Source organism: Hyperolius riggenbachi, chromosome 6, assembly GCF_040937935.1.
Source record: "Hyperolius riggenbachi isolate aHypRig1 chromosome 6, aHypRig1.pri, whole genome shotgun sequence".
NCBI classification, from domain to species: domain Eukaryota; kingdom Metazoa; phylum Chordata; class Amphibia; order Anura; family Hyperoliidae; genus Hyperolius; species Hyperolius riggenbachi.
Window position 1 is genome coordinate 123,473,657 of NC_090651.1, and position 13,576 is coordinate 123,487,232.

General features: G+C 40.4%; 1 protein-coding gene across 2 annotated transcripts in view; it reads left to right on the forward strand.

The window, feature by feature from the left end:
• The window catches only part of SH3GLB1 (SH3 domain containing GRB2 like, endophilin B1), a 100,809-nt gene that overhangs the window by 21,649 nt on the left and 65,584 nt on the right, over positions 1 to 13,576 (forward strand). For both annotated transcript variants that reach the window (XM_068239851.1, XM_068239850.1), the window contains exon 2: positions 4,299 to 4,440. In XM_068239851.1, the coding sequence (XP_068095952.1) occupies positions 4,299 to 4,440 (142 nt within the window). The remainder of the gene's footprint in view (positions 1 to 4,298; positions 4,441 to 13,576) is intronic.

Genomic DNA, 13,576 nt, shown 5'->3' on the forward strand with positions numbered 1-13,576 from the left:
TGTATTTTTCTTCTTTTGCTCAGAGCAGGATTAAAAAATGTACGGGGGGGGGGGGGGGGGGGAGTGTGTGAGTTGAAGTCGTGGAATCCTTACTCACCTAGGGGCTTCTTCCAGCCACCAGTAGCCTGACGAGTCCCTCGGTTTCCTCCTGACCCACTGCACTTGGCCACTGTGCCCCTCCAAAAGCTTGCATGCACAGACTGCTCCTGGTCACGTAGTAGCCCAAGGCGGATTTTTTAAAAGATTACTGTAGTGAGAAGGCTATGGAGGCTTCAGTATTTATTTCCTTGTATAGATAAACAGTTGCCTGGCAGCCTTGCTGATCTGTTTGGCTGCAGTAGTTTCTGAATAACATCAGAAACAAGCATGCAGCTAATCTTGTCAGATCTGACAATAATATCAGAAACACCTGATCTGCTGCATGCTTGTTCGGGGTCTATGGCTGAAAGTATTAGAGGCAGAGGATCAGCAGGTTGCCAGGTAACTGGTATTGCTTAAAAGGAAAAACATGGCAGCCTCCATATGCCTCTCCCTTCAGTTCCCCCTTTATACATATTGTCTCTTTCCAGAGATGCATTTCTCTGTTGGTCGGTTAGTTAAGTCATCAGTGGTAATAGTGGTTATTGAAGTGCAGTGTTATCAGAATTCTTTTTCCAGCCGGGGGCATGAAAAAGTAGCCGGGTGAGATGAGAATGTAGGACCGGCGTCTCTCTGCTTACAGTGGAGGAGGAGGTCAGCCGATGACAGCCAGGTGCTCACCAAAACCAGCCGGGTGGAGCACCCAGCTAAAAGATCCGGGGGAGAACACTGAAGTGGATGCATAAGCCACTTACTGACTCTATAGAGATAATAGCACACTGTCACTAACCTGTGATGCAGACCACCTCAAGAGGCAAACTTTTAGGTAAATAAGATCATGAAAAATAACCTTTTTGCTGGGGGGAGAGTTTCATGTCAAATTGGATGGTGGGAATTTATCATGCTGCTTGTTACCTCGTTCATAATTCTTCCACCCACATGATTTGTACATAAGATTTTGCCATACATTGAATTTCCAGTAGTGATTAACTGTGATATTACTTTTGCGTTTAACACACATCTGCAAAACCTTGGCATAGCTGATCCAGTGAAAGGCAAACTGACCAGTTTTGTTTCCGTTCATTGTAAGGGCCGCTTCAGACGGCCAGCTGCTGGTGTCTCATTTAGCTCATGCTAAATACTTTTCTGCTTCCAAGGTTCTTGTTCCATCGTTGCGCCGCATTTCAGCCGCGACACTTGCACAAAAACCAGTAATTGAAGGTAAACGCTTTGAGATAAATGCTTCCATCTCACTGTGGGACCCCCACGCTAAATGATGTGAAGGATGCAGGCAGCCATCTGCCTGAACCCAGCCCTAGGTACATTGTTCATTTACTCATCCCATCTATTCGCCACAATAAAGCTTGCCATAGCCTTATAGATTTGCACCCAATGCTCCAAATGATTGATTCCTTTTAGAAAGGAATGGATTCCTACCACACACAGCACATCGTTCTTTTAATAGATTCCAGTCCGGCACTGTTCCGATTCAGTGCAACACTATGGACTATCGATCGTCTGCAGCTCTTGCCCTGCCCCAATCAACCTAGATTTTCCATCCTGTCCAGTTTATACTTTCAAGCAATTTTTGGTCAAAATTGACCAAATCAAACATTTGAATGAATCAGTTCCTAATCCGATTCGATCAAAATGATTAAATCTTCAAAGAATCAAACTGGAAAAATTTTTGTGTGGGCATCTTTCATGTAAAGAACTTTTACATCAGTGGTAGAATCTCTTTAACCACTTCACCCTCAGGGGTTTTTACCCTAACGGACCAGAGCAATTCTCACCTGTGAGCACTCCTCCCTTTCATTCGCCAATAACTTTATCACTAATTTTCACAACAAAACGATCTATACTTTGTTTTTGTTTTTTGCCACCAATTAGACTTTCTTTCGGTGGTACATTATGCTAAGAATTTTTATTCAAAATGCATTTTAGCAGGAATAAGAAAAACATTGAGAAAATTCATTAGTTCTCAGTTTTTGGCCATTATAGTTTTAAAATAAAATGTGCTTCTGTAAATAAAACCCACGTATTTATTTGCCCATTTGTCCCAGTTATTGCAACATTTAATTTATGTCCCTAGTACAATGTATGACGACAATAGTTTCTTTGGAAATAAAGGTGCATTTTTTTTTTCAGTTTTGCGCCCGTCACTAATTACAACCCCATATATACAAATATACTGTAATTGCAATATACTCTCAAGCTATACATAGTAAAGAGCTTTTTTTTTTTAAGTGTTATTTTGGTAACAATTAAGGGGGGGAGGGAGAAGAGGAGGTATTTATTTTTATTTAATTTATGGTATGTAAATGTAGTGTAAAATGTTTTGTATGTATTTTTTTTTTTTTTTTTTTTTTTTACCACTCTGTGAGACAGAGACAGTGTACTTACACAAAGATCGTTGGCTTCTCGTTGAAGCCTTGATCTTTCCTTATGGGCACTTTGATTGGTTCAGGGAAGTCTTCATCCATTTCACGAATCTTGGCTCTGCAGTTTCCGACAGTAAGTAAGTGGGACAGTGGGGGGGATGTTTTAAATCGGCCTGTGGTTAGTTACCAGGGACCAACAGGATGTTTTAAAAAGGTGCATAGGCGGGTAGTGATTAAAGTGGACCTAAACTCAGAACTTCCTCTCTGCTCTAAAAGATAAGCATCAGCATAATAGCCTTTAAAGAAAAATATTTGTTATGCTGGGAATACACTGCTTGATTCTGAGCCATTTGGATGGCTCAATAGATAATTTCCAACATGTCCGATCTCCCGCCCGATCGTTTCCGCGCTCAATTTTGCATGGAGGACAATGGGAAAAGATAAGAAAAACGAGCAGAAGATTGGAGAATCGAACGCAAAAACCGATCGGCGCAAAATCGAGCAGTGTATGCCCAGCATTACAGCTGATACAAATCCTGCAATAAGGCGAGATATATATTTTCCTTGTTTAATTTTTATTAGCATTAGGCTCTATATTCATTTGTTATATTAGGGATTTTTGGCCCATGTTTGGCTGTATTGTTTTTAATTTTTGTGGTTGGGGATTAATAAAGATATTTGCATTCATTCAGTACCTCTCTAGCCAATTTTGTATTATTTTCTAATACTATTAATTATGTCAGGTGGCTCTTGTGTCTCTATGGTTGAGTATAGTTAATTGTCTCAGGTCGTTGACCTTTCCCCTGACCCCGCCTACAATTGGCATATATAACTAAATTAGTTGTATAGATATGTCTGCTTGTTTTAAGTTTCAACAAATCCTGCAATAAATCTGCATTGTCTACTTCTTGCTTTCATGAAAGCAGACGTAGGGTTACCATCCTGTGTTTACAAATTGGCTGCTCTGCCGATTCATTCAGCTAACAGCTGAGAGATCAAACTACACTGGTGATTAGTCACAGATGAGGGGGAATTGCGCTAAACTCTCTAAATACATACAGGGTGCATTTATCTGTTTTCAGATCCACTGATTTCAAATGCTGTTGATACATGAAATTGTTATACATAATAGCACACAGCAGTGCTAGTGTAGCAGACGTGCTATGGTAGTATGGGTCTGAAAATGTCTTTCTTCAGTTTCTCTGAACCGAAAAATCTTAATAACATGGTCCACAGCCGAGCGAGTTATACTCGTGATTGCAGACAAGGCAGCTCCATTCATTTTCCAGTCATACGTTACTTTTTAAGCATTTTGATAATTGTGTTAGTTTGGAAATACAGTATGTTATTTTTCCTCTCCTCTGTACAACTTAATTTACAATGTTGGGCAGCACGGCGGTATAGTGGTTAGCTCTCTTGCCTTGCATCGCTGGGCCCCCGGTTCGAATCCCAGCCAGGTCAACATTTGCAAGGAGTTTGTATGTTCTCCCCGTGTCTGCGTGGGTATCCTCCGGGCACTCCAGTTTCCTCTCACATCCCAAAAACATACAGATAAGTTAATTGGCTTCCCCCCTAAATTGGCCCTAGACTACAATACATACACTACACAATATAGACACGACTATGGTAAGGACTAGATTGTGAGCTCCTCCGAGGGACAGTTAGTGATATATATTTTTCTGTACAGCACTGCGGAATATGTCGGCGCTATATAAATACTAAATAATAATGTTTTAGCATCAGGCATAAACCAGTTGTCTCCTTTTTACTAAGATTTTTTTGTGTGTGAAAGAGAATCGGCCTGTAGATAAAAACCTTGTCTTGATTGTGTCCCAATAGTTCACAGAAGAAAAGCTGGGACAGGCAGAGAAGACAGAGCTCGATGCCCACCTGGAAAACCTCCTTACCAAGGCTGAAAGCACAAAACAGTGGACAGAGAAAATGATGAAACAGACAGAGGTGGTATTGCAGCCAAATCCAAGTAAGTGTGATTGGTGTTCCAACATCCCAGCCTTTTTTAGGGTTTACTAAGTCAGTATCTCACTTCCAAAAGTATGTGTGTGCATCTTTCCTGCTGCTAACTTTATTCCTAGACTTGTCCCTGCACAAATAGACAAGTGACAAGATGGAAGGCACACCATCCTGTAGGCAAGTGATGTGCCTGGTTGACCGGGTCACCAATTCGGAAACTGAAATTAATGTACCTGGCACCATGAAAGTATGTATTCTCTTCAAAGGATACCTTATTCAAGACATCAAAACATGAAGAAACAGAGCGGACATTGTCTTGGTCCAAGAGACCCATTTTAAATTTATTCAACACCCTAAAATATACTCAAAACATTTCCCTACAATTTATTACGCTTCAGGTCCTAATAAGAAAGGGGGGTCACAATATTACTAAAAGAGGGAATTCCTTTCAAAGTCACTCGGTCTTACTCTGACCCTCAGGCCAGAAACCCACTAGGAGCGATTTTCTGAACGGTTTGCGATTTGAAAACTCTTACTAATGTAATGCTATGGGTGTGATCCCACTTGAGCGATGTGATTTTATAAAAATCCCCCATAACATTGCATTAGCAAGAGCTTTTTCAAATCTCTAGCGATTACAAATCGCTCCTAGTGGGTTTCTGGCCTCAGTTATTTCATACTACTTCAAGGTGTCTTGGCACATACTGAGGTAATCCTAGGTAACTTGTATGTTCCCAATGTACAAAAATTCACTTCCTTAATCGAGTTCAAAAGAAGCTTTGGTCTTTTAATGCAGATTGTTGGTTGTTGGGGGGAGACTTTAATTTAGTTTTCTCTACACAACAAGATCGCTCTTGTAACCCCTCCGAAGGCTCTTTTTCTAGAGTAAATGCTTTAGCAAAAGAATTTCGGGTATGGATTAGAGATAATCACTTGGTAGATATGTGGAGATTGAGACACCCTGAGTCGAGGCAGTATACTTTTTATTCTGCACCCCACGATCATTCTAGTAGATTACTTTTTCGTATCCAAAATTTTCATCAGCAAGGTTATACAAACAGACATTCACGATATAACATGGTCAGACCATGCCCCAATCTCTCTGGACTTGCATTGTTACCATAGATTTAGAGGCCCCTTTCATTGGCGCCTTAACGAGTCACTTTTGAAGGACGAGATGATTCACGGAATGGTTAGACAGGAAATTAGGGATTTTTTCCATAATAATCAAAACTCCGTCTCTAACCCTGTGGTGCTCTGGGAAGCTCACAAGGCTACCATTAGAGGGATATTAATAAGGCAAGCGGTCCAGAAAAAAAGAAATGATAAAGCATTATATGAATGGAGGTTACGGTTGTCTAGGGAGGCAGAAAGCAGATATAGGTCCTTTGCTTCTCTGTTTAACTATAGAAAATGGCAAGAGGCAAAAGCTAAGGTATATGACCTACAGGTCAGTAGAGCGGGAAAAGCATTCGCTTGGACAAAACAATTGTTTTATGAAAGAGGCAATAAACCTCACACAATTCTGGCCAGAAAATTGAGGGAATTTTAAAGAGATTTATACAATGGCTGACAGGAAAGGACTTGTCTGCAGACCCCTCTCATATAGCAAAGGCATTCGAATCATATTATAGAGATCTTTATAATTTGGACCTCTCGGTCACACAAAATAATGGGTATAGTAATATTAAGGGGTTTCTAGAGGGATTGGGGATTCCTAAATTATCTGAGGAACTTATCTATTTTAAATGTACCAGTTGATGAGGGTGAGATCCGAGAAGTAATCAAAGCATAACCCTCCAAGAAGACTCCAGGATCCGATGGTTTTTCATACGCCTACTATAAAAAATTGTACAGATATACTTACGCCTCATATGTCCAAAATATTTAATTCTGTCTTAAAGGGTGAACGTATCCCGGTCTCTATGAACACTTCAAATATTATGATCTATAATGAGGGAAAAGACCCTCAGGATGTGCGAAGTTACAGGCCCATCTCTCTGATTTGAAAATGTATACTAAAATTTTAGCGAATAGATTGAATCCGATATTACCCTCCATCGATGGGGGGCCGAGTCGGTTTTATTACAAAACGCCAAGCGGGAGACAATACAAGACGTGCAATCAATATCATTGACTGGGTAGGAGCCTTGGGGAGGCCTTCTCTGCTTCTTGGGTTGGACGCAGAGAAGGCCTTCGATAGGGTTTTATGGCCATACTTATTTGAGGTGTTGCGACAATTTGGATTCTCGGGTCTCTTCCTCAGCGATTTTTTTTTATTGTGGTCTTTTTATTGTGGTTTACAGGCTAAAGTTTGTGTCCCTCTTACAGAATCCACAATGTTCCCTCTTATGAACGGAACTCGACAAGGATGCCCTTTTTCACCCCTATTGTTCACGTTATGTATAGAACCATTAGCAATAGTTATGAGAAATTAATCGGATATTTCGGGGGTGAAGATGGGTAAGAGGGAATATAAATGATCCCTCTTCGCCAATGACATACTATTGACACTCTCATCCCCTTCTATTTCTCTCCCTAATTTATTTAAACTGACAATTTTGGGGTTTTGTCTGGGTTTAAGATTAATCAAGTGAAAACAGAGGCTCTCCCATTGAATATACCTCAGGGAGACCTCCAGGCGTTGCAGAATAACTTTCATTTTAAGTGGAAGAAGGATAATATTAAATATTTGGGAATACATTTAAGTAGTACCTATAAAGATCTCTAATGTAAACTTCGGCCCTCTTTTTAACAAGTTGAGGAAAGATTTAGATCGGTGGGATGCTTACCATATTGGATAGGACGGATATACTCAGTCAAGATGAATCTCCTGCCGATATTCTTGTATCTTTGTGAGACCTTGCCAATATCAATCCCCCTATTCGGTCCTTCACAAACTTCAAATAGATGTTCTGAGATTTATTTGGGCTAAAGGAAAGCCTAGGATCTCACATCGGGTAATGGAATCAGAAAGATCCCAAGGAGGCCTTTCAGTTCCGCAGTTTAAATTATATTTTGCCACTCATGTACACCAACTGGCGGAATGGCTTTCCTATCCTATCAGAACGAAGTGGGCAGAGTTGGAGGATGAAACTGTTTTCCCTTATACCATAGGTTCCTTTCCTAGCCTCTCAAATTTAACAGAGGTAAAGACCCCATTGATTAATACTGTAAAATTCACTTGGAATCTCTGGCATAGGTCTCACGTTAATTACCTGTCCAAATCCCCCTCTAAATTAATGCGAATAAGAGGCAACCCTCTTTTCCCACAAAATTCAATAACTAAATATAGAGGGGATTCTGCGGCTCCTGGACCAGTCTTCCTATATGATCTTTTTGACTCGCCCCCTGCTTGTGTTCTTACTTTTACAGATCTATGCACTAAGTATCCACATCTATCCTGTAGATTTTATGAATATTTACAGATCAGATCATGTACTCGTAAATTACTGGGTAACCGACCCTTCCCTGCATATTCCTCCTTTGAACAATTATTCTTAGACCCGGATAGAGAACCTGGTCTGATCTCAAGGTTATACTCATTCGTTTCGATTCCGGGACTGCCTTCCTTCCCTAAACACAAATATATGACAGATTGGGAAACCAAATGAGAGGGTCCATTGGAACTTTCGGATTGGGAGGACATCTGACTTAATACGTGTAAAACTTCCTTATGCACTCAAACTAAGGAAAACATATATAAAATGTTTCAATGGTATATGACGCCTGCTAGATTATGTAAAATTTATCCAGGCACTCCAGATTGTTGGAGAAACTGTGGGGAAGCGGATACGATTGAGCAAATTTTCTGGTTCTGCCCCTTAGCTCAATCCATTTTGGAAATTGATTCAGGATCTTATACATAAGGTAATTTTAAAACACATCCCACTAGACCCCTGGATTTATGTGTTGGGGAAGCCTAAAGAAGGCCTAAGATCTCATACTCAGAGGATGCTTAATCATATTCTCACAGCAGCACGTATCTCTCTGGCTGCTTTTGGAAGAGAAGGGCAGTTCTTAGAGTCGAAACAGTGGTTCAAAGGATACGCTGGGTCAAAACTATGGAACATTTAACTGCATTAGTTAATGAAAAAGAGATATTCAAATGGGTCTGGGACTATTGGAATGTTAACCATGAGCAGGAGGGGTGTAAGGTAAGCAAGGGGGAGTTAATAGATTTTTCTTAACCTAATGAACTGGCGGGCTAGTGTTAAGACAGTATTATAGCCATCCCGGTCACTAGGTTAATACCTATAACACAACCAGGTACACCCATAGGTAATGTTTAGGGTAAGTTTCATTTTGTTGTTGTTACTTTTTTTGAAATTTTGTAATTTTTCTGTTTAGCTCCAGATGAAGAGTATTGCTTCATATAATATGCTAATAACATAAGCTTTTGGAGCTATTCGTTTTGATATAAGATAAAGTCTTGTATTTCAATTTGGAGATACAAAATTTAAGGATTTGTTGTTTTTGATAGCTTTTCTATCTATCCATCTTTGTATGAAGCACTACGGCTACTTTTATTTTTGGAAAAAATGTTATATAGCAATGTTTGATATATTTCCATATATGTGAAATATTTTTGTATCTTCCTTAATAAAAGAATTATTAAAAAAAAAAAAAAAAAAAAAAAAAAAAAAGGAAACGTAAAATCTGTGTTCATAGTCAGACTTCTAAAATTTGAGAAAGGAGCAGCACATTGCTTTGAAACATTGTTTTGATGTGTCGGTCTTAAAGAGCGTCTTAAAGAGAATCTGTATTGTTAAAATCGCACAAAAGTAAACATACCAGTGCGTTAGGGGACATCTCCTATTACCCTCTATCACAATTTCGCCGCTCCTCGCCGCATTAAAAGTGGTTAAAAACAGTTTTAAAAAGTTTGTTTATAAACAAACAAAATGGCCACCAAAACAGGAAGTAGGTTGATGTACAGTATGTCCACACATAGAAAATACATTCATACACAAGCAGGCTGTATACAGCCTTCCTTTTGAATCTCAAGAGATCATTGTGTGTTTCTTTCCCCCTGTTCTCATGCACTGAAGTTTCAGGCTGCTCTTTTCTTCCTGCAAACAGCGTTGCCCTTGTCTGTAATTCCTCAGTATGTGAAAGCCCAGCCAGCTCAGAGGACGATTTATCCAGCTTGTAAAAGATAAGAGAGAAGAGAGAAGCTGCCCTAATCTAAATAATACACAGGCAGTGTGCAGAGAGGGGCCTGGAAGGGGGAGTTCATAGCAGAACCACAACACTGAAGAACTTGGCAGCCTTCCAGACACAGGCTGACAAGTCTGACAGGGGAAAGATACATTGATTTATTACAGAGGCTGTGATAGCAGAAAGTGCTGCAGTAAGCCAGAACAGATTAGAATAGCTTTTGGAACTTGTAGGATGATAAAAAACAGGATGCAATTTTTGTTACGGAGTCTCTTTAAGGAAATTTAAATACTTGTTTTTACCTTTTATTTTTGTTAAGGATTATGGCCAGTGCTAAAACGCTGCATTCCCACGGCAGAACGAGGGCTTTATACCCCCCAAATCCCAGGGCAAAAATCCACGACTTTCCAAGTGGATTTTGCTGCCCGGGGGAGGCAGAGCTTTGTGCTTTAACTCTGCTTCCAGTACAGTCAATCTGCGCTGATCACCACCTCTCCCCGCCCCTCTGTGAAAGAAGACTGAGACGGGAGAGGTGGCGATCAGTGCAGATTGATTCGCGTAGAGGCAGAGCTACTGCGCAAAGCTCTGCCTCTATCAGGAAGCGCTCCCTGATTTTTGCCCTGGGGATTTGGGGGGTATAAAGTCATCGTTCTGCCGTGGGAATGCGGCGTTTTAGCACTGACCATAATCCTTAGCATAAATAAAAGGTAAAAATAAGTATTTAAATTTGCTTCAGGCTCTCTTTAAATAAAGTCATCTTTAAAGAGAAATAATACTTTGATAGTCCTAGCTACATTCATTAAACATGTAGATCAATAAATAAATAAATAGATCAGTCAGGGCACTGTTCCCTCTGTACGTGGGCAAATCCAAGAGGCAGAATGGCAGTACTCCCAGCAGCTTGCCTACAAACCTTGAGGGGTCCCACAAAACGTATAAAGAGGGGTACAAGCATAAAACTGAAATGTGTACACACTTAAACACAGTCACTTGCAACCAGGGCTGTGGAGTCCATACAAAAATTGTCCGACTCTTCAGTTTATGAAATCTCCAGCTCTAGGTACCCAAAATGGCTCCGACTCCTTGACTCAGACTCCTTATCTAATACTTACCACGGCTGTAGATTTGGTACAAAAATACTCCGCCTCAGCTTATGAAACCTCCAACTCCTCCAATTACCCAAAATTGCTCCTACTCCTAACCATAAGATAAGGGTGTGAGAACACAGTGCAGACCAGTAGCAGTGTCCATTCTGACCAATTTACAGCTCTGTAAGGACCTACAATCTCTACATCTGCATCAACTGAGCAATGGAGCACTAGAAAAAGGTGGACTGGATCCTAAGAGAGAAACTGAGCAGGTTTACCTGGAGGCTACTGGAGTATGGTATACAGGTGGATACAGCTCGTGCAAATGCTGCCATGGAGACCATCAACACTGCCCCTAATGCTAAAGAGATGCAGTGCACTATCATATGTATTCTAATGTAAACGAAGATCACCACCATCACATGAAGAATAAAATCTTAATTCCCATTTAAAATTCCGTATCTAAAAAGCACACAGACAGAAAAATTGTTTAGTCCTTTTCTGTTTCTCAAGCTATACGGCTAAAGGTGGCCACACACGATACAATAAAATGATCCGATTTTACAGCAATTCGATGAAAACGATCGTATCTCTCGAAAAAATCGAAAGCTTTTTTTTTCATTTGACTGAAAAATCTGATCGGAATTCCCGTTTTTTTCGATTTAAATCGATCCAGAATGCTAGATATTTCTGTTCAATTTCTCTAAAGATTGTATGGTGTGTGTTGGATTGTAAGTTTATTAATATACACACCCTAGCAATTTTCTCAGCGTTTCCAATCATTTTTATCATAATTGGGGAAAAATGGAACATAGGTGTGTGGTACATTGGTCATATTTTTTAATTTGTTACAATCAGTCAGAAAAATTGATTCCAATTCTTAAATTGAACAGATATTTAAAAAATTGTATGGTGTGTGGCCACCTTAAGCGAAATAGTTCTGATGTTTGATGCAGTGGAATATAGTGGAGAATCTTGTGGATGTAGCAAAGATCTGCTGGAATATGTGAAGTCTAAGCAGAGATATGGTGTAATATCCTTCTGCCCCTGCAGCATCAACCTTTGCCATGCTTCCTGCTCTATGTTCCAATACATCCCGTTGCCAAAGCTGAATAATAATCACAGAGGGAGGCCTTAGACTTGAAATCTAACAAATCTTTCATCTAGCTTATTGAAAATGTGTAAACATGTATGATCACCGTTAGTCTGGATACCACAGATTAAAGTGATCTGAAACTGCATTTCTTCGTTGCCCTAAATGATTATAGCCTAAACCTACTACCGCAAAAAAAAAAAAAAAAATTGTAGCATAACTGGCATAACAAAAGGCTCTGTTCTTAATACTACGTGCGGCCAGCGGGAGCGGACAGTGTTGTGTCCGCCCTGATGGTCCGCTGTAGTTCCGCTGGAGCCTGTGGGGGGATGTGCTTTTGCATAGACTATAGAGCACATCCGCCTGGCCTGAGATTTTTGCAGATCGCACAGAAGTACGGTCCGCTTACTGAAACTGAACTGTCGCAGTGTGACAAGTGTGAACGGCTCCTATTTATAAGATGGGAGCCATTCACTATCCGTTTAGTGATGAGCGGAGATCCGACAAAAAAATGGTTCTTCTCTGCTCTAGTGGGAACATAACCTCAAACACAGTACTTTGTTCTTCAGTGGAAAGCTCCTTGCTTCAGCGGGCAGCTTCTGGCTGCATTCGAAGAGGTGATAAGTTATATTTTGTTTTTACATTCTTTTGTCAGCAAAGTGCTGAAACTGAGTTCTTTCTGCTTCTAGTATGTGTGCAGTTGAGACGTGATTACTAGATAGATTTTAATATATAAATCCAGCAGCTATGCAATAACAGCTTTCAGAGCAGATAAACTGTGCTTTGGTACCTTGTAATTTGTAAACTGGCAATATTGTGCACAAAAGTACATATGTTAACTGTATGGGTAATAAAAAGTAGTACTTTTTATTGAATGGTATGGTTTATCCCACTTTACGATTTGCGGATCTAAAGTTTTTAAAGGAAACCAGAGAGGAATAATTTAAAGTTATTTATACATACCTGGGGCTTCCTGCAGCTGCAGAAACCCTAATTGCTCCCACGCCGAGGTCCTCAGCTTCCTCCGTTCGCCGGTGCGGGTCCTGTCCTTGCAGGGGGCGTGGCCAGCCTACGCCAGTGAAGTGCGCTGTTTGCGTATCTCTCCAGCAGCCGCTGGAGAGGTACGCAAGGAGCGCACTTCAGCTGCGATCGACTGGCCAGTCGGGCTGAAGTGACGGGACCCGCACCGGCAAACGAAGGAAGCTGAGGACCTCGGCGTGGGAGCAATTAGGGTTTCTGCAGCTGCAGGAAGCCCCACGTATGTATAAATAACTTTTAATTATTCCTCTCTGGTTCTCTTTAAGCTCTGTTAGAAAGTACATTTAGAAGAGAAGCAGCCCACTAGCTGAATAATAGGAACTGTATAAATCCTATTCTGTTCACAGGGTGCTCTTTTATTCTTCCAGACCTGGAAATCTGAGGTTTGTTTCACATTTTTAGTATAGTATCAAGACCGGTTTTTAATGAATTAGTTCATTTTGCGCTTTTCTTCCATTTGACATTTTCTCCTTTGTTTTATTCGAGCTCTCCAAACTACTTTTTAAACAGGGACTTGGAAGGAATAAGTTTGTGTTTATCTGATAATGCCTGTCTTCCTGTGACCAATTCTCCTTTTTCCTTCCTCTGTTTTGACCTGCAGACTCCGCTGGGAGTTCAGTGTAATATCTTGGAAAGACATTTGGCCACGGCTTTTCCAGCTGAGACATATTTCTCATTCTGCATATGTGTTAGCAATAAATATTTCATCATTTCAGGCCAGATAACTGACACAGACAGGCATAGCAACGCAAATATTGAGTATATTG